Source organism: Trichomycterus rosablanca, chromosome 9 (assembly GCF_030014385.1).
Source record: "Trichomycterus rosablanca isolate fTriRos1 chromosome 9, fTriRos1.hap1, whole genome shotgun sequence".
Taxonomy (NCBI): domain Eukaryota; kingdom Metazoa; phylum Chordata; class Actinopteri; order Siluriformes; family Trichomycteridae; genus Trichomycterus; species Trichomycterus rosablanca.
The window spans coordinates 18,868,659-18,890,638 of record NC_085996.1 but is presented as its reverse complement, the minus strand read 5'-3'; the positions used below and the strand labels follow the sequence as shown (position 1 = coordinate 18,890,638).

Genomic DNA, 21,980 nt, shown 5'->3' with positions numbered 1-21,980 from the left:
CCCCGTATCTTGCGTTCTCATTGGCTACTCGACATAGCACTCATTGCCAGTCGGGCAACTTATATCCAGATATTTGACATGCTAGAAATCTCCCTTCAGTCGATCGCCGATCGCATCGAGTTGTTGGGTAGTTCACACATAACGATTGAGAGCCGAGTCTCGATTGCCAAGTGAACGCCGAGTTGCTCCCGAGCCGGCAAATCTAGCGTCGACCAGTCGGCGAGCGAAAATCAGAGCAGAAATTGTGTAGTGTGAACTAGGCATAACCTAAGTACTTAAATGACTGAACAGGCACAAATTCTCAGACACACTACAAAATGTGTGGAAAGCCCTCCCAGTAAATTGAAGGTAGTATATTAGCTGTACATACAGTATATACAGCCTCTTTACTATATACAGTACAGAGGCTGTATATAGAACCTTCACATATATTTACATTTGACGTGACGAATGACCATCACAGTGTGACCTTTTCACACACATATCTGACCAAATGATGCAATCAATCTCAGGTCACATGTAATAAAAAATGCTGCTGTGCTGCTGTGTTGCATTTTAAAAGTCAAAGCATGCTCTGGGTCTGAACTGCTCTTTAAACAGTCGTTGACTAAAGAGAATTGACATTACATGACATTAATGGTTGTTTTTAAGATTGCAAATAAATAAATACAATTAAAAATAAATAAAACACACTAGGTTGTAGTGCTGGCATATATAGGTGTCAGGCATTTTTTGGTACTTTCAATTCTATCAGAACAGATGTAGGTAACTAGATGAAGTGTATCAGTTCATCTGGACACAAGTTTGTTGTAGAGATACGTTTCGTCACTCAATCCGAATGACTTCTTCAGTCTTCAGTCATGACTGAAGAAGTCATTCGGATTGAGTGACGAAACGTATCTCTACAACAAACTCATGTCCAGATGAACTGACTCAACTCTGTGGATTTGTGTACCTGGATTATTGAGCATGCATCAACAGATAGATGAAGTGTACTTTGGTGAGAGTAATTGGTTTGACATGTCGACCTTTTAAATTGTTTTTTAGAAATAATGGACATTGCTTTGTGTTCTCTGTGCCGAGGAGGAAAAGGACGATCCCAACTGTAACCAATGTGAAGTTTAAAAGCCAACGACTGTCGTGGTATGGGGGTGGGTTCATGCCAACAGCACGAATAACCTGCACATCTGTGAAGCACCATTAATGCTGAAGAGCATCTATGCGTTTTGGAGCCACATATGCTGCCTTTTCAGGTACATTCCTGCTAGGCAGTGCCAAGCCACATTCTGCATGTTACAACAGTGCAGCTTCGTAGTAAGAGATTACAGGTGCTAGACTGGTGTGCATCAGCAGAGAGGTTCATAGCAGGAATATTTAAGGCACTGTTTATACCTTAAAGATTAACAAACATGGAACAGCCTTGGGACTCGAAAAAACACACGACAGATTCTAAAATATATAATACTGGTGACAAAGTAAAACAATTAGATGTTAATTAGCACAGTTGTTTAGTCATTCAAACACTTTTTGTAATGCATTTTCTCCCTTTTTTCTTCTGATTTTAGCGTGTCCAATTTTTACCCAATTGCATTATGCTTCCTCTCCACCGGAGCTGACCCCCGCCCTGATTGAGGAGAGCGAGACTGTCACACGCCCCCTCCAACACGTGTTCAGTAGCCGACTGCATCTTTTCACCTGCACGAAACGAGTTCATATGCTGATCAGCTTTGTGCACGGAGAGCCACACCCTGATCAGCATTATTTCTCGACTCGTGCAGGCGCCATCAACCAGCCAGCAGAGGTCGTAATTCACTCAGTTATTAGGAGTCCCTATCCGGCATATCCTACCCTATGAACAACAGCCAATCTTCGTTCATGCAGCCGCCCAGCCCAGCCAGATGGCAGAGCTGAGATTCGATACGATGTATTCCAAATCCCAGCTCTGGTGTGTTAGCGTGTTTTACCGCTGTGCCACCTGAGTGGCCGTCATTTGAACACTTTGATTATATGCATGTATTAGATAATAAACCATATTCGATTCATTGTTAATTATAATAATAATAAACTATTAGTTGTTACAGGAATGTACCACCTAATGTGCCTAATGCGTTCTGTGAAATAGGACATTATGTGATTTGGATGTTGCACATACACTAGTATACTTAGCAAATTTATATGTGATGCTGTTGTGCATCCTTATTAACTATATATAGATCGGGCGTCCTGTTCTTCAATCAGAATATCTGATCTCCAATATAACCTTATGAGACCACGGACATATATGAGATCAGACATTGCCCGAAAAGACATTATGCTGCACATACCTGTATTATTGTGGACTTCAATAAAAAAAATTAAAAATAAATAATGGTTTTGATTAAAAAAAACATTATAAACTGGTCTAAATAACTACTAGTAGTTTCACTACAGATCCTTACACTGAGAGATTAGATTACGGCATGACTTTTAAACCCAGGGGTTTCCTATGATTAGATATCAGATTATTGACCAAATCAGATTTTTTGCAGTAATCAGATTATTGTGTGTATTTTAACTTAGACTCTGTCTAGTTAACACAGACGTGACACTTTATCGAGGCCGGGTGTTAGTGGACTTTTGTCGACCTGTGACTTACTGTTTAAATCCAACTAACAAAGACATACTCACATCTAATACTAAATCAGCATAATTAGCATCTTGTCCACGCCAATGGCCTCCCAAAGACCATGGGGAATGATGTATTTTGGTGTATTAGTGCAGTCAAAAAAGTTCTTTTTCACTCATCTAATCCTCTTGTTAAAAGTACAATAGGTTGTCGTTTGAGCATTCTTACATTAGCACGCGGTTTGAAATGTATTCACAGATACACAGTTATAGAAACTGAAAGAAGTACCAATTACCATAAAAAAGCAAATCCATTCAACATTCACTCATACATTTATTACTGGGATTAAATCTAGTTCCTGAAATCGAATTCCATCCAACTCCAATCTAAAATAAAGTATGTTATTTGCCTGGCCACTTAGATACTGTATCTGACAAAAAATGATAACGATCAGATTATTCATGTGAATATAAATGCCCTCAGTGAGTCCTGTTTTGTCTTCTGTAATGTCCTGGTATTCTATAATTGGGGTTTGCATTGTTCTTGTCTGCTTGCACTATTTGCCATTTTATGAAATAATATATAGAGTCCCAGTCCGGCTCTGAGCTTCAAAAGCAGAATTCTAACATTTTGTTTTTGTATGTGTTTATAGATAGTCTGAGCTCAGTTTATTTCGTTTATTGCACTTTCAATCACTGCAATACTGTGTGTCGCTCTATCTGAGGTATGAGGGCGTGTAGGGTCATTCATAACAATCAAAGCCAGCTGATATAATGCCTACCACCCACTGCTCGAACATATTGTATAGATTAACTAACCAGGCTCTAATAGAACAGCACAAAGTATTGCTGGTTAATTGTTATCCCAGTACAGAGGCCTTTGTACTTTTTCTTCTCTAAAGCTGCAGTATGCAAATAACCTCAAAAATCAAGTTGTTATTGTATGTTGTGGCATCACAGTATGCAACAATCTCAGATGTTTTAATGAATGACCACATTTACATGCTAAATGAGTTTTATCAAATGCGTTTATGATATCGACTCTCATTTAATATCAAGGATCAACCAATGTCTTTAAATTACCCCTTAACCAAAACATTGTTTAAGGGTTTACATATCTTTGATGGTCAAATCTGCCACTGTGGGTTTTTTATTTTGTGGTCAACTAAGTAATCGAATTAAAAAAAACTATGAATATAATTTCACTACTATAAAGATCGCCACAGAAGATCATTCTAGTTCAGTTCCATTGCCACTGGTGTATAAAACAAGCACCTCGCCATGCAGTCTGCCTTTACAAACATTTGGGAAAGAATGGGTCATTCTAAAGAGCTCACTTAATTAGAGCATGATATTGTAATAGCATGCCACTGTTGCAACAAGCCAGCTTATGAAATTGCTTCCATCCTACATAGTCCCTGAACTGTGAGTATTATTAGTGAAAAGTGAGTTAAAGTCTCCTAAGCTCTGCTGACTCAATAACTGTTCCAAACCTGTTACCTGCCAGACTGCATTGTGCCATCTGTAAAGTTTCCTGGAGTAGGGATAATGCTCTGTGGTTGTTTTTCAGGGGCTGGCCTAACCCCTTAATTTTAGTGACGGAAAATGTGAGGATATTTTGTGTTAACAGTTTGAGGAAAGGCCCTTTTCTGTTTCAGTATGACTGTGTCCCAGTGCACAAACCAAGATCCATAGGGGGATGATTGGGTGAGTTTGGTGTGGAAAAACTTGACTGTCCCACACAAAGCCCTGACCTCAACCCCATCAAACACTAACCAGGTTTCCATCCAAACGTTTCGCAAGTGTAATGTGCATTTATGAAATATCGGCAGAAAAAAAGCGGAAGATGTTGCGTTTCCATCAACTACAGTTATGCTAAAAAACCTTTACATGACGTGAGAGACGTCGGGCAGATGACGCAGCAGTCTTTAAAACATCACACCTCTTCATGTACACTACACACGTTGACAGTCACTCAGTTTTAAACTATATATATATATATATATATATACAGTGTATCACAAAAGTGAGTACACCCCTCACATTTCTGCAAATATTTCATTATATCTTTTCATGGGACAACACTATAGAAATGAAACTTGGATATAACTTAGAGTAGTCAGTGTACAACTTGTATAACAGTGTAGATTTACTGTCCTCTGAAAATAACTCAACACACAGCCATTAATGTCTAAATAGCTGGCAACATAAGTGAGTACACCCCACAGTGAACATGTCCAAATTGTGCCCAAATGTGTCGTTGTCCCTCCCTGGTGTCATGTGTCAAGGTCCCAGGTGTGAATGGGGAGCAGGGCTGTTAAATTTGGTGTTTTGGGTACAATTCTCTCATACTGGCCACTGGATATTCAACATGGCACCTCATGGCAAAGAACTCTCTGAGGATGTGAGAAATAGAATTGTTGCTCTCCACAAAGATGGCCTGGGCTATAAGAAGATTGCTAACACCCTGAAACTGAGCTACAGCATGGTGGCCAAGGTCATACAGCGGTTTTCCAGGACAGGTTCCACTCGGAACAGGCTTCGCCAGGGTCGACCAAAGAAATTGAGTCCACGTGTTCGGCGTCATATCCAGAGGTTGGCTTTAAAAAATAGACACATGAGTGCTGCCAGCATTGCTGCAGAGGTTGAAGACGTGGGAGGTCAGCCTGTCAGTGCTCAGACCATACGCCGCACACTGCATCAACTCGGTCTGCATGGTCGTCATCCCAGAAGGAAGCTGACGCACAAGAAAGCCAGCAAACAGTTTGCTGAAAACAAGCAGTCCAAGAACATGGATTACTGGAATGCCCTGTGGTCTGACGAGACCAAGATAAACTTGTTTGGCTCAGATGGTGTCCAGCATGTGTGGCGGCGCCCTGGTGAGAAGTACCAAGACAACTGTATCTTGCCTACAGTCAAGCATGGTGGTGGTAGCATCATGGTCATGGGCTGCATGAGTGTTGCTGGCACTGGGGAGCTGCAGTTCATTGAGGGAAACATGAATTCCAACATGTACTGTGACATTCTGAAACAGAGCATGATCCCCTCCCTTCGAAAACAGGATAACGACCCCAAACACAACCTCCAAGATGACAATTGCCTTGCTGAGGAAGCTGAAGGTAAAGGTGATGGACTAAACCCAATTGAGCACCTGTGGCGCATCCTCAAGTGAAAGGTGGAGGAGTTCAAGCTGTCTAACATCCACCAGCTCCGTGATGTCATCATGGAGGAGTGGAAGAGGATTCCAGTAGCAACCTGTGCAGCTCTGGTGAATTCCATGCCCAGCAGGGTTAAGGCAGTGCTGGATAATAATGGTGGTCACACAAAATATTGACACTTTGGGCACAATTTGGACATGTTCACTGTGGGGTGTACTCACTTATGTTGCCAGCTATTTAGACATTAATGGCTGTGTGTTGAGTTATTTTCAGAAGACAGTAAATCTACACTGCTATACAAGTTGTACACTGACTACTCTAAGTTATATCCAAGTTTCATGTCTATAGTGTTGTCCCATGAAAAGATATAATGAAATATTTGCAGAAATGTGAGGGGTGTACTCACTTTTGTGATACACTGTATATATATATATATATATCGTTTATTCGCAAAACCCGTTTCCATCCCCTTTTTTCGCATTTCGGCGATGCGATATTCTAACTTTTCCACCTCATTCAAGCGTGAAAACTTTTTTTGCGATATTTGGGTCTTTTTTCGAATTTTGAGCTTTTCCATCCAGGTTTTTTAATGCGCATTTTCAAAATTCGCAAAAAGTTGGTGGATGGAAAACCGTTTAATGTCCAACATCATTGTCTGAGCTTACAAATGCTTTTCTGGATAAACAGGTAGAAAACAATCCAAAATCTTAGAAGAAAGCCTTCACAGAGAAGTAAAATCTGCAAATGGGGGACCAACTGCATATTCATCCCTATGGATCTGGAACTGGCTGTCATAAAATCTCCTGTAGGTGTATTGTGTATACTAGGGGTGGGTGATAAAATATCGTTCACGATAATACTGGTATAGTTGTAAATTCGATATGATTTTTGCCATATCGCGATATCGTTAGCAAACGCTCTCCAGCACGTAACAGTGAAATAATGGCGACCAATGCAGAGAGTAGTGCCGGAGTTAGCACTGAGGACGAACTAATCCCTAAAAGGGGAGCTACATCACTAGTGTGGAAGTTTTTCAGATACAGAAGGTCAGGCTCCAAACAAACGACTGTAATTTGCAAAACGTGCAAAAATACTGTCAAAAGGTGGCAACACATCAAATTTATTTCAGCACCTAAAGCAAAAGCACCCGCGTGAGTACGAGGAGTGTCAGTCACTGCGTGAGTCCGAGAATCATGTGAGGCCAAAAACTGTGTCAGTGAACAAACACGCCAAACCTAACATCACTCAGGTGACCACAGGGGGGGCATTCGCTCCGTATGACAAAAAAAGCAAGCGGTGGAGTGAAATTACTGAAGCAGTCACATTTTGGTTAGCTAAGGACATGGTGCCTATCCAAAGGGTGGATTTAAGTGGCTTGTTAAGAAGCTAGACCAAAGGTACAACATCCCTGGAAGGAAATATTTCTCTCAAATAGCATTGCCTCAACTGTATGACGAATGCCGTGCTAAGTTAGCCGCTACGTTCGCTTCAGTATCGCATTATGCATCGACTACCGACCTGTGGTCGAGCAGAACCACAGAGTCATATTTAAGCTTGACCGTGCACTACATTGATAGCAACTGGAAACTCTGTGGTTCCTGCCTATTTAATTTTAAGTTACAGTTGAAACAGTTGAAACAGATTTGAAGGTAAAAATATTTTCCTGTTGACTGTTATTGAAGATTTGTTGATTAGACAAAGAAATTGCTGCGGTTGTAAAAATAAAAGTGTTTACTTGTATAAATATTGACTCAATTTTGTTTCCACTCCACACTTAAATGATACATTTTCATTTGCACTCAATGTACACATTGTATTTAGTTTTGGCATTGATGTTATAAGGTTTTGTTTAGCAGTGAATATTCTATTTTATTTGAAGGTTACTGTACAGGAAGTGATGCTTCATTTAATTTACATTTAGTAACATTTGTACCTTAGATTTCCTGTCTGCAAAACAAAAGTGTTTTTAAAAGAAAATTTTTTAAAAAGTGTTCTTATATATCGCTAGCGAATATCATTATCGCAAAAATATCCCAAAATATCGGGATATTATTTAAAGGCCATATCGCCCACCCCTAGCGTATACTACTAATGCTCAAATTTCATATAGCTTATTTAAGTATATTAATGGATCCTGGCTTTTTAAATAAGAGTAGGTGTAACTGCACTGAGTATTGGGTTTGTTCCAGAAGCCTTATGCAGTGTTCTTTTTTACTCTGATGACTTTAACACACAAGCTGTCGAGGGTGTGTCATGTCAACATGCAAGACTTGTTGTGTTTACGTCCTTGGACCAGCAGAGTAGGTTTGCATTGTTCATTCACAAGTTAGTTTTCAGACAATGAAAAGGTTCCTAGGTGCAGCCAATCTTTACTTGTATACAGAACAAAATACAGAAAGAAGTTTGTTGTATTATTGTTGTACACCCATGCCTTACCACTGCAGGGTTTTAATGTTGTGATTAACACCTCGCTCTGTGTAACTGTACTTAAAGAAATATAGACAATTAGCATTCACCTCGACCACAAATATAACCATTTACCAAGGAAACGGAACTGTGACACCATAGAAAAATAAGAGTCAACTTTTTCCACTTGACTCAGCAAATCAAAAATTAAACACTGACCAGTTTTAAGCAAGATGATAGAAAGAAACCAGATGTGTAGAGTAGTAGTGAAACTGTTTCTGTGATGGTAATGAAGTGAAAGTATTTTTTCATATTTCATATGTGAATATTATTTCCAATAATGGACTATTTTCACTTAACTTGCAGTGCTAATGCATTTCTAAGACTCTAACTCTACCCCTAAAGTGGACTATATCAATACTCATCTCATCTGCCTGTCTTCACACCCATAACTGGTTGCGTCTTCATTACAGCTGCAGTTGTGCAAGCCAAAGAAGACACCGTATGTTAATGTAAGAAGCTAGCAATCTAGTAATGGTTTCTGCATTTCTGAATTAGAAGGTATTAACTGCATATTGATTAATGCTAACATCAGCAGAAAATCTTACTGGAAAAAAATGTCATTCTTCAGAAAGCTAATAAGGAGCAATAAGATTAGGTGAGGTTACAAAGAAAAGTGACGATAACAAAACAGTAATTGATGTGGGGATAACTGAAGCCTGGTGATAATCTAAAGCAAGCAACATTTTACCTGGCTTTGCACCCACACAAGAAATCTACATATCCAAGACGTACTGAACACTCGCCATCATAAAAACATCAGCGTCATGTAACGATAACGATGCTGTAAGGTGTAAGGTGTACTCCTGATGTGCAAGTGTGAGATCATCAAATATTTCATGTCAAACATGCATGTCTTCAGCAGTAAAGAAATGTACCACTGTAATTTACTGTCTCGCTACACATTAGCATTTCATTATTGCTTTGCAAATAAGATTTAGTTTTGACAAACATATCCCAACGGCTTTGTACAACACAAATCACTTTCAGTTTTACTTTGTCTGGGGGCATAGACCACTAAAGTCGTGTCGTCATTTTGTAGTCCACGCCATGTTGTTATGCCCATATTTGGTAACCCGGGTCTAACAGAAATTTTGAATAGGAAAAATGAATGGAGATTTCGCAAATTGCCTCTCTCGCATCCTGTAGTCATAAAAATGTTCCAGAGCTGTTACGTTTTGTTTTATGGAGATTCTTCTGTCTATTATCACTGGATCCTCTGAATTATGAAGTCGTTAAAGAGTCAAAATATGAATATTGCTACATGTAAGCTAATGCTACTTCGCACTGAATTGACGTCACTAAACTGGAAGCCTCTTAATTTTTTCTTTCTTTTTCTTTTATAAGCCTCTTAAATAACTGCACGAAGCAGCGCGATTCACCAGTGTAACAGTGGAGTGATATTCACAAGTTTTACTTTATATTTTTAGTAGATAGCTACTGTACATTAAAGTAGAAAGCAAGGATGGTCGGGTGTTACGCCTTTGGTTATACTCACCAAAAGCGAGCCGCTCGTTCCGTTGATTTGATTGGTGTAGTTCAGTGATGTCTAATTAATGTGCAGTAGCATTAGCTTTCGTGTAGCATTATTAGTATTATGACCCTTTAACAACCTCGTAATTCAGAGTAATCCAGTGATGTACAAGTGAAAAATGTACACAGGACAAAACGTACAGGTTCTGAACATGTTTATTTAGCACAGGATGCTTTAGAGTCAAGTTTTTTGAAAACCCCGTTCATTTTTCCTATAGGAAATCTGATTTAGACCCGGGTCTCCAAATATGGGCATAACGAGGACTACAGAATGACGCACGACTTCAGTGGTCTATTCTTTTATTTTACTGTTCAAGAACTGTAGTAAGTATGATCAGGCAATAAATGCTACATAAAGAAGCAACAACAAACTACACTGACACCAAACCCCAAATTCAAATGTGGACTGATATGTGGACTTTTCCTATATAATTTTAAAATTAATCAATTGATCAGACAAAATCAAGTAGTTTAACAGACAAGAACAGTAAGAGGCATTTCAGTGTATAAAGAGTGTGTGTGTGTAGTGTAAGACCAACAGACGCCTAACAAGTTCCCTTTAGAGATGGACCGTGCTGTAGAAGCAAGGGCTGTGGTCAGATGAGTCCATGTTTCAGTATGTTTTGAGAAAAGCAGGTGCTTTGTTGTCAGGTCTTATTCAGTATGGCCTACAACAACATGGCTTGTAGACACAGAGTGTGTGTGCTTGACTGGCCTGCCTGCAGTACATATCTGTCTCCTATTGAAAATGTATGAGTATTACAAATGTAGGCTATTACAGTAATAATAGTAAAAGTGATGTAATACATTAGTTTACATTTTCAGCATTTAGCAGACGCCTTTATCCAAAGCGACTTACATTACAGTTACATTACAGTCTGAGCAATTGAAGGTTAAGGGCCTTGCTCAAGGGCCCAACAGCTGCAACCTGGCAGTGGTGGGGCTTGAACCAGCAACCTTTGGATTGCTAGTCCTTTACCTTAACCACTAGGCTACGGCTTGCCTAATCATGCACTGTCCCTTAAACTTTTTTAAGTGTGTTGCAGGTTTTCAATTCCAAATGTGCTTGGATAAACAAAATACAATGAAGTTGGTCAGTGAAAACATTAGAAAAACTTTAATTCAGCTGAACTTTTGCCAGTCAATTTATTTCTAGAGCACATTTAAAAACAGCAGTTAACCAAAGTACATGGCCCTGTCTCACGGTTATAATAAAAAAACAGACATAAGAACAAAGAAACCACTATACACAAACAATATACAATTCTCATGAAGTTTTAAATGCCAGAGAATAAAAGTATGTTTTAGACAGGATATAAAAATAGTCAGTGTAATGGCCAGCCTAAGTTTCGAAGCTATAATCAAAAAGGCACACTTACTTACAAAATCACAGATTCTTGTTTTTATTGCATTTTACATTATATCCCACCTTTTTTGGAAATGAGGCTTGCAGAACTCAAGCGATGACTGTACTGGCTGCCGTTCAGGAGCCACTGGCAAAACAATCATTGACTGTGCTGTTAAATTTGAGTCCAAAGTGCCAGATCTTAACATTTGTGGTTCTTATCAAAAAAATCTCATAGTCTTTGCAAAGGCAAGACCGGTACATATAACTAATCATTTGTTTCAGCATCTTGCTGTCATTTTTGTGCTACTGTATGCAAAACAGTGGAAAAACAATACAGTTTAGGCTGTAAAAGCAAGAATTTGATTGGTTTTATTGCCAGTTTAGCACATATTTGGCTATATTCATGGTCTAGTCAGTAGAACTCTGGACATTCAATCAAAATGTTGTGGGTTCGAATCCTGGCTCTGCTGCTAAGCAGCTACTGTTGGGCCCCTGAGTAGCTGGCCCTGTGCTCTAACCCCAGCTTCCAAACAAGCTAGGATATGTGATATGCTATCTAGGATATGTGATATTCTACACTATTTCTTACAGAGCGTGCAAAACTGCAGGTATTTTATTAGGTGCATTAGATTAAGATATGATAAAAAGTCAAAGATTTTCCCAAGTGGGTCTTTTCAAATAGGTCCTTAAAATTTCCTTTCAGGTAGCAGTTTTATGTGGGGTTTAAAGTGGGACTGGAAAGCAAGGAAAGTCACAAAATATAAAAAGTGAACAGTCTACTAAGCAAATGTTAAGTGTTTCTAAACTCAAGGACGCTGCCCACGGGGCGCTGTTGGCTGGATATATTTTTGGTTGGTGGACTATTCTCAGTCCAGCAGGGACAGTGAGGTGTTTAAAAACTCTATCAGCACTGCTGTGGCTTATCCACTCATACCAGCACAACACACACTATTACACCACCACCATGTCAGTGTCACTGCAGTGCTGAGAATGATCCACCACCTAAATAATACCTACTCTGTAGTGGTCCTGGGAGAGTCCTGACAATTGAAGAACAGCATGAAAGTGTGCTAACAAAGCATGCAGAGAAACAAATGGACTACAGTCAGTAATTGTAGAACTGTTATTCCTGATCGGTGTATATAGTTTATTCTTAGCCAACCTAACCAGTCCAGCCTACTGTGATAATTCTATAATTTGGAAGTGTTGTGGGTCAATAAATCCCAATTCTTGGCAATTGCACCTTTGTGCATGGATCTGCTTGAGTGGCAAAGCAGGCTTGGAGGCCTGGACAGATGGATGTCAATCAAGCGTACTTATTAGAATATTCATTCGTGTCCAGACATGCTCCAAGCAAGTTCATCTGGTTTTTGCCTTGTGCATTTTCATATTCCAGTCAATCTTCTTGCATTTAAACTTGCATTTTTTGGTAAGATGCAAGTAAAAAAAAAAAACAATAAAATAAAAAACACAACATAGTGCATACAACAGCTGTTTTCATAAAGTGGCTGTAGATTCACCAAATTAAAAGTAAAAAATAGACTGTTTTCTTTACATGATATGAATGCATGATTAAGAAGCTACCACAGCAGTTGAAGTGTCAGTTATCTGTACTTTTTGCTTTCTGATAAGGCAGCTTGTTCCCTCTATCTTTCTTCACAAGTACACCACATTGATATCTTATGAAGTTGGACTTTTTACTATTTCTGCCATTTTGATTTTAATGTAGCATGAAGAAAATGTAGGTGTGTCATTGAAGAAATTATATAAAAAAATAAGTTACCCCCCATGTTTGTTTGTTTATTAGGATTTTAACGTCATGTTTTACACTTTAGTTACATTCATGACAGGAACGATGGTTACTTATTACACAAGGTTCATCAGTTCACAAGGTTATATTGAACACAGTTCTGGACAATGTTGTATCTCCAATTCACCTCACTTGCATGTCTTTGGACTGTGGGAGGAAACCGGAGCTTATATATATATACAGTGGGGAAAATAAGTATTTGATCCCCTGCTGATTTTGTAAGTTTACCCCCTTACAAAGACTTGAACAGTCTATAATTTATATGGAAGGTTTATATTAACAGAGAGACAGACAGAATATCAACAAAAAATCCAGAAAAAAAACATTAAATAAAAGTTATAAATGAATTTGTATTTAATTAAGGGAAATAAGTATTTGATCCCCTACCAACCAGCAAGAATTCTGACCCCCACAGACCGGTTATGTGCACAAAAGGCACACAAATTAGTCCTGTCCCTGTATAAAAGACACCTATCACAGAATCAGTTTCTTCCGTTCAAATCTCCCGACCACCATGGGCAAGACCAAAGAGCTATCAAAGGACGTCAGGGACAAGATTGTAGACCTGCACAAGGCTGGAATGGGCTACAAGACCATCAGCAAGAAGCTTGGTGAGAAAGAGACCACTGTTGGTGCGATAATTTGAAAATGGAAGAAATACAAGATCACAGTCAATCACCCTCACTCTGGAGCTCCATGCAAGATCTCACCTGGTGGGGTAAGAATGATTCTGAGAAAGGTGAGGTCAGCCCAGAATTACACGGGAGGAGCTTGACAATGATCTCAAGGGATATATACTGTATATATACAGGGGTTGGACAATGAAACTGAAACACCTGTCATTTTAGTGTGGGAGGTTTCATGGCTAAATTGGACCAGTCTGGTGGCCAATCTTCATTAATTGCACACATGCCAGAAAGAGCAGAGTGTGAAGGTTCAATTAGCAGGGTAAGAGCACAGTTTTGCTCAAAATATTGCAATGCACACAACATTATGGGTGACATACCAGAGTTCAAAAGAGGACAAATTGTTGGTGCACGTCTTGCTGGCGCATCTGTGACCAAGACAGCAAGTCTTTGTGATGTATCAAGAGCCACGGTATCCAGGGTAATGTCAGCATACCACCAAGAAGGACAAACCACATCCAACAGGATTTACTGTGGACGCAAGAGGAAGCTGTCTGAAAGGGATGTTCGGGTGCTAACACGGATTGTATCCAAAAAACATAAAACCACGGCTGCCCAAATCACGGCAGAATTAAATGTGCACCTCAACTCTTCTGTTTCCACCAGAACTGTCCGTCGGGAGCTCCACAGGGTCAATATACACGGCCGGGCTGCTATAGCCAAACCTTTGGTCACTCGTGCCGATGCCAAACGTCGGTTTCAATGGTGCAAGGACTGTGTAAATAAATCTTGGACTGTGGACAATGTGAAACATGTATTGTTCTCTGATGAGTCCACCTTTACTGTTTTCCCCACATCCGGGAGAGTTACGGTGTGGAGAAGCCCCAAAGAAGCGTACCACCCAGACTGTTGCATGCCCAGAGTGAAGCATGGGGGTGGATCAGTGATGGTTTGGGCTGCCATATCATGGCATTCCCTTGGCCCAATACTTGTGCTAGATGGGCGCGTCACTGCCAAGGACTACCGAACCATTCTGGAGGACCATGTGCCTCCAATGGTTCAAACATTGTATCCTGAAGGCGGTGCCGTGTATCAGGATGACAATGCACCAATACACACAGCAAGACTGGTGAAAGATTGGTTTGATGAACATGAAAGTGAAGTTGAACATCTCCCATGGCCTGCACAGTCACCAGATCTAAATATTATTGAGCCACTTTGGGGTGTTTTGGAGAAGCGAGTCAGGAAACGTTTTCCTCCACCAGCATCACGTAGTGACCTGGCCACTATCCTGCAAGAAGAATGGCTTAAAATCCCTCTGACCACTGTGCAGGACTTGTATATGTCATTTCCAAGACTAATTGACGCTGTATTGGCCGCAAAAGGAGGCCCTACACCATACTAATAAATTATTGTGGTCTAAAACCAGGTGTTTCAGTTTCATTGTCCAAACCCTGTAAGTGAGTACACCCCACAGTGAACATGTCCAAATTGTGCCCAAATGTGTCGTTGTCCCTCCCTGGTGTCATGTGTCAAGGTCCCAGGTGTGAATGGGGAGCAGGGCTGTTAAATTTGGTGTTTTGGGTACAATTCTCTCATACTGGCCACTGGATATTCAACATGGCACCTCATGGCAAAGAACTCTCTGAGGATGTGAGAAATAGAATTGTTGCTCTCCACAAAGATGGCCTGGGCTATAAGAAGATTGCTAACACCCTGAAACTGAGCTACAGCATGGTGGCCAAGGTCATACAGCGGTTTTCCAGGACAGGTTCCATTTGGAACAGGCTTCGCCAGGGTCGACCAAAGACGTCCACGTGTTCGGCGTCATATCCAGAGGTTGGCTTTAAAAAATAGACACATGAGTGCTGCCAGCATTGCTGCAGAGGTTGAAGACGTGGGAAGTCAGCCTGTCAGTGCTCAGACCATACGCCGCAAACTGCATCAACTCGGTCTGCATGGTCGTCATCCCAGAAGGAAGCTGACGCACAAGAAAGCCCGCAAACAGTTTGCTGAAGACAAGCAGTCCAAGAACATGGATTACTAGAATGTCCTGTGGTCTGACGAGACCAAGATAAACTTGTTTGGCTCAGATGGTGTCCAGCATGTGTGGCGGCGCCCTGGTGAGAAGTACCAAGACAACTGTATCTTGCCTACAGTCAAGCATGGTGGTGGTAGCATCATGGTCTTAGGCTGCATGAGTGTTGCTGGCACTGGGGAGCTGCAGTTCATTGAGGGAAACATGAATTCCAACATGTACTGTGACATTCTGAAACAGAGCATGATCCCCTCCCTTCGAAAACTGGGCCTCATGGCAGTTTTCCAACAGGATAACGACCCCAAACACAACCTCCAAGATGACAACTGCCTTGCTGAGGAAGCTGAAGGTAAAGGTGATGGACTAAACCCAATTGAGCACCTGTGGCGCATCCTCAAGTGGAAGGTGGAGGAGTTCAAGGTGTCTAACATCCACCAGCTCCGTGATGTCATCATGGAGGAGTGGAAGAGGATTCCAGTAGCAACCTGTGCAGCTCTGGTGAATTCCATGCCCAGGAGGGTTAAGGCAGTGCTGGATAATAATGGTGGTCACACAAAATATTGACACTTTGGGCACAATTTGGACATGTTCACTGTGGGGTGTACTCACTTATGTTGCCAGCTATTTAGACATTAATAACTGTGTGTTGAGTTATTTTCAGAAGACAGTAAATCTACACTGCTATACAAGTTGTACACTGACTACTCTAAGTTATATCCAAGTTTCATGTCTATAGTGTTGTCCCATGAAAAGATATAATGAAATATTTGCAGAAATGTGAGGGGTGTACTCACTTTTGTGATACACTGTATATATACAGTGTATCACAAAAGTGAGTACACCCCTCACATTTCTGCAGATATTTAAGTATATCTTTTCATGGGACAACACTGACAAAATGACACTTTGACACAATGAAAAGTAGTCTGTGTGCAGCTTATATAACAGTGTAAATTTATTCTTCCCTCAAAATAACTCAATATACAGCCATTAATGTCTAAACCACCGGCAACAAAAGTGAGTACACCCCTAAGAGACTACACCCCTAAATGTCCAAATTGAGCACTGCTTGTCATTTTCCCTCCAAAATGTCATGTGACTCGTTAGTGTTACTAGGTCTCAGGTGTGCATAGGGAGCAGGTGTGTTCAATTTAGTAGTACAGCTCTCACACTCTCTCATACTGGTCACTGAAAGTTCCAACATGGCACCTCATGGCAAAGAACTCCCTGAGGATCTTAAAAGACGAATTGTTGCGCTACATGAAGATGGCCAAGGCTACAAGAAGATTGCCAACACCCTGAAACTGAGCTGCAGCACAGTGGCCAAGATCATCCAGCGTTTTAAAAGAGCAGGGTCCACTCAGAACAGACCTCGCGTTGGTCGTCCAAAGAAGCTGAGTGCACGTGCTCAGCGTCACATCCAACTGCTGTCTTTGAGAGATAGGTGCAGGAGTGCTGTCAGCATTGCTGCAGAGATTGAAAAGGTGGTTGGTCAGCCTGTCAGTGCTCAGACCATACGCCGCACACTACATCAAATTGGTCTGCATGGCTGTCACCCCAGAAGGAAGCCTCTTCTGAAGTCTCTACACAAGAAAGCCCGCAAACAGTTTGCTGAAGACATGTCAACAAAGGACATGGATTACTGGAACCATGTCCTATGGTCTGATGAGACCAAGATTAATTTGTTTGGTTCAGATGGTCTCAAGCATGTGTGGCGGCAATCAGGTGAGGAGTACAAAGATAAGTGTGTCATGCCTACAGTCAAGCATGGTGGTGGGGATGCCATGGTCTGGGGCTGCATGAGTGCAGCAGGTGTTGGGGAGTTACATTTCATTGAGGGACACATTAACTCCAATATGTACTGTGAAATACTGAAGCAGAGCATGATCCCCTCCCTCCGGAAACTGGGTCGCAGGGCAGTGTTCCAGCATGATAATGACCCCAAACACACCTCTAAGACGACCACTGCTTTATTGAAGAGGCTGAGGGTAAAGGTGATGGACTGGCCAAGCATGTCTCCAGACCTAAACCCAATAGAACATCTTTGGGGCATCCTCAAGCGGAAGGTGGAGGAGCGCAAAGTCTCGAATATCCGCCAGCTCCGTGATGTCGTCATGGAGGAGTGGAAAAGCATTCCAGTGGCAACCTGTGAAGCTCTGGTAAACTCCATGCCCAGGAGAGTTAAGGCAGTTCTGGGAAATAATGGTGGCCACACAAAATATTGACACTTCAGGAACTTTCACTAAGGGGTGTACTCACTTTTGTTGCCGGTGGTTTAGACATTAATGGCTGTATATTGAGTTATTTTGAGGGAAGAATAAATTTACACTGTTATATAAGCTGCACACAGACTACTTTTCATTGTGTCAAAGTGTCATTTTGTCAGTGTTGTCCCATGAAAAGATATACTTAAATATCTGCAGAAATGTGAGGGGTGTACTCACTTTTGTGATACACTGTATATTATTAGTTTCAGCTTTACCCCCCCCCTTTTGGCCAATTGTTCTGCTCAGGACTGCACATTTGCAATGTTATAATTAGGCTTGTGGACCAAATAAAGTAAGTACAGTAATCCCTTCTCGATCGCGGGGGTTGCGTTCCAGAACCCTCCGCGAAAGGTGAAAATCTGCGAAGTAAAAACCATGTGTTTATATGGTTATTTTTATAACCCGATTCCATCGGCTTTAGCATCTTGTCATTAAAACCAACGGATTGAGGTAGCACAGCATGCTAACGTCAGTATAACATTTCCCTTCATGTACCGATAACGGTTACATTTCCTGACAAGCCCGAACTTGCAAATAAAAACACTCGGTACAAGTTTATACAAGTTAAAAATCAGTAATATTTTATTTACGTTTGAAAATAACTCCATTTGTTTGTCCGCACCGTCAGCCATGTTTGAACAGCCTCCTTATCGGAAGCGCGCACAGGATGACGTAAAATGCGTCTATGTAGAGAGAGAGCTAGCTTTTCGAACACACCCCCCTTGTCTGAGGAACTTTATCAAGTTCTCTCTCCTGTTCGTGTGCACGCTGTCTGTGCACGCCACTACGCATCTTGACCAATCACGTGCGGCTTTAACAGAAAAAAAAACGGGGAAAAAAAAAACGAGAAAAAAAAAATGAAAAAAAGAAAAAAAAAAAAAAAATCCCATCGTTCACTTTAAAGAGCCGGCTCTTAGAGCCGGATCGTTCGCGACCGACCCATCACTAGCAGAAATCCGCGGTTTATATTTAGACATGCTTGCAAATAAAATTCGCAATAGAGTGAAGCCGCAAAAGTCGAAGCGTGATATAGCGAGGGATTACTGTATTAACATTTAACATTTATTTCAAAAATAAATAAATGAATAGGAATTTGCTGACTCAAACACCCATACAGTACACCAGCCAAAACACATCCTGTCAGTGGGGGGCTTAGGGGTCCCCTTTCTGATGAGCAGTGTGGTGTGACAAAGTAATTCTCACTTAAGTTACATGAGACTATATTCTGTGTAATGCAGTGGTTCTTGACTTTTGATAAATTGTGTCGCAACCAGGGACAAAATGTTTACATTTATAGAAATAATAGGCCTTAAAGTAAAGCTGCACCACTATGGGTCATCGGCCGCAATTGGAATGACGCAAGTTAAACTGTTTGATTTTACAACCAGGTAAATTTTTGCATTTCACTTTTGAAAATGTACTTTTCACAATTTTACGAAATACAAAATTTACATAATATTTATTAAGAAACACTAAGGGATGCTCGGGTGACGCAGCATCAAAACACTCAGCGGTGCTAACGGCTGGTCGGCAACTACACCAATATAAAAGGCTATGTCTGACAGCCTAGCCATTGGGGGGGTGTACTTTCAGTCAGTGCACTCTTAGTGCCAGTCACAGTCCTGGATAAAAATAAGAAAGACTGCATCAGGAAAGGTATCCAGTGCCAAATCAAGTATGCTGACCAAAATGATCTGCTGTGGTGACCCCTAAATACATGAGCAGCCAAGAGAAAGTTAAGAAATAATCTCTCGCTTGCAAGTTCAATTCATGTGCTTTATCAAACTAATATTATAAAGTGGGTTAGAGTCAACAAGCGAACCTTTAAAAAAGTACTCATGACAATAAACAATGCAGTGGACCCTTGGGTTACGAACGGTTTACCATACGAACATTTTGGGTTACGAACGATCTTTTTCAACTTAACGTACAAACAAATTTCAGATTACAAACCGAAATTTGCAAAACACGTGACTGTGTTTTCTTTATATTTTGTAAAATTTAATATTAAAATGGCCTCAAAGAAGTTGCAGAGGAAGCGTAGTGCTGAGAAAATGAACAAATCTATTACTATTCGTTGTTATTTAATTACTCCTAAGTATTCTTTCTTTCGTGCAATTACACCTACAAAATACAACACAATTGAAATAACCAAGGAAATAATAGAGAAATATGGGAGTTATTGTTGTTTCTGGTAGATACATTTTATTAAAAAAAAAGAAGGAAATGTATTATGGTGTATAGTAAAGCACACGTACTGTACTGAAATGTGATGTGTGTTTTATGTTCAGTACAGTACTACTGTGTATTGTTGTTTATTATTGTTTATTACAGTAATGTCTATTCTATAATTTAAGATTTAAGGGAAAATATACTTGTATTTATAACAAAAAAAGAGCATTTAAGGCATTAGAGAGGTTATGTAAGGGGGTGGTTTGGGAGGTCTGGCACGGATTAATTCTGTTTATATTATTTCTAATGGGAAAAATAGGTTTAACTAACGAACATTTTGAATTAAGAACAACCCTTCGGAACCAATTAAATTCGTAAGTCAAGGGTCTACTGTATTTCTTAAACCATTTTTTAAAATAGTGACAGGCTCACTGACTTATAACCTTAACATAAACGTACACCCACCTTAAACATGACATTGGTTATGATTCAGTCCTACAGTGTTGATTTTTATCACAGATAAAAATCAACCTATCTTTGTTAAAAATAAAAAGGCATTTCCTTGTGGAACCTGACAATTTTGTATATTTAAAAAAGCTCTGATAAAATTAAAGCTAAAAATGAATCTAAATGTATTTTAAATTCTTGAAAATAGTGCTTGCAGATATTAAAATGTAAAAAATGCTTTCCAGAAGGAAAACACTGCCAGATTCCTTATAAGCCCCAGATGTGTTGGCGTATATCCCAGATGTTTTTAAATCCTGGAGATGCGGCAGTTAAACAGGACGTGTTTTAGGTTGCAGATCAAGGCGGACTTAAATAAGGCCAATTACAATGTCTTTTATGAGCCAGTTGAAGTCAGGCCAGACCGTCCCAGTAATGGAGGGTTGTGATCAGTCGATGCTTACTTAGTTATAATGTCAAACAAACTGCACGCGTGGTGGTGCAAGTCCAAGGTTTAGTTGAGTTATGTGCTGTTTGAACAGCCTGTAAGCAGCGGACACACACTGGAGTGGCTTTGAGCGCCATTAGCGCACTAATAAATCCGGATTGAGACACCAGAGACTTAGCGACTGTGCCATAAATTTCCGAGCGCAGTTTAAAGTGCCAAACCTCTGACCCGTCACATGACTAACAAGTCGTTCTTTCTCTGAGCGTCCATAAACACACAAACCAAAGACAAGTGCGTTCATAACGACTACTGACTGATTTCTATGTTTCATATAAAGTCCTTTATCATCGAGTGTTCGTACTTTCTTCACACACTTCAACAACCCGCCATGTAAAAACCACTCGGCCACTGACAAAACACTCATACATACAGGCAAGAAAAGTAAACAGCGCGGAAGAGCTCCAAGCTTCGAGCCCCGGAAGTGCATAAAACACAGTTAAAACTTACTGAGATGTAAATATGCGTCATTGTTGTCCATTTCTGCTTGTTTTTGTGTTGTTTTCTAGTTGAGCTGGGTTCGCTTTGCCCGCCTGCCACAGCGGCATCTCACTCAGTTTCTCTGGCCAGAGTGACTGACCGAGAACTACAGTGAGTGGAGCGTAGCCTGAGCGGGGCCCATTCAGAGGGAAACGCGACAACCGACTCTTTATCAACAACAGCTTTACACAGATTTTAGCTTGACATAGTTAGGGCCCCAGCTAGGGGGCAGCGTAATGCGTGCTTTAAAAGCGCCGTTTACGAAACTCTTAATTTACGAGCTTACAGTTGTCAAAGTTTGCTTTAAGTCGATGTGTTGTGTTAATGCGTTGAAACATTTCACTGGTAAAGCCTAATAAATCGTTCTTTCGAGTAGGAAACTCGCAGTTGTGGATGATATACAAGTTTACAGCATGTGATACTGTAAATTTTCTTTCATTTGACTTATATTTTGCAATAATCAATATATTTGGTGGCACGATGGAGCAGCTGGTGAGTGAGTGCCGCACAGTGACATGGGTCCCGGTGG

The 21,980-nt window shown here is 40.5% G+C and overlaps 1 protein-coding gene across 2 annotated transcripts in view; it reads right to left on the bottom strand.

The window, feature by feature from the left end:
- Window positions 1–21,558, bottom strand: part of rxrgb (retinoid X receptor, gamma b) — a 77,332-nt gene extending 55,774 nt beyond the window's left edge. Inside the window, exon 1 of one of the 2 annotated variants that reach the window (XM_063002030.1) lies at window positions 21,422–21,558. In XM_063002030.1, the coding sequence (XP_062858100.1) occupies window positions 21,422–21,452 (31 nt within the window). In that variant the 5' untranslated portion in view covers window positions 21,453–21,558. The remainder of the gene's footprint in view (window positions 1–21,421) is intronic. The other variant, XM_063002028.1, reaches the window with a different exon arrangement.
- Between the last annotated feature and the right edge of the window lie 422 nt (window positions 21,559–21,980).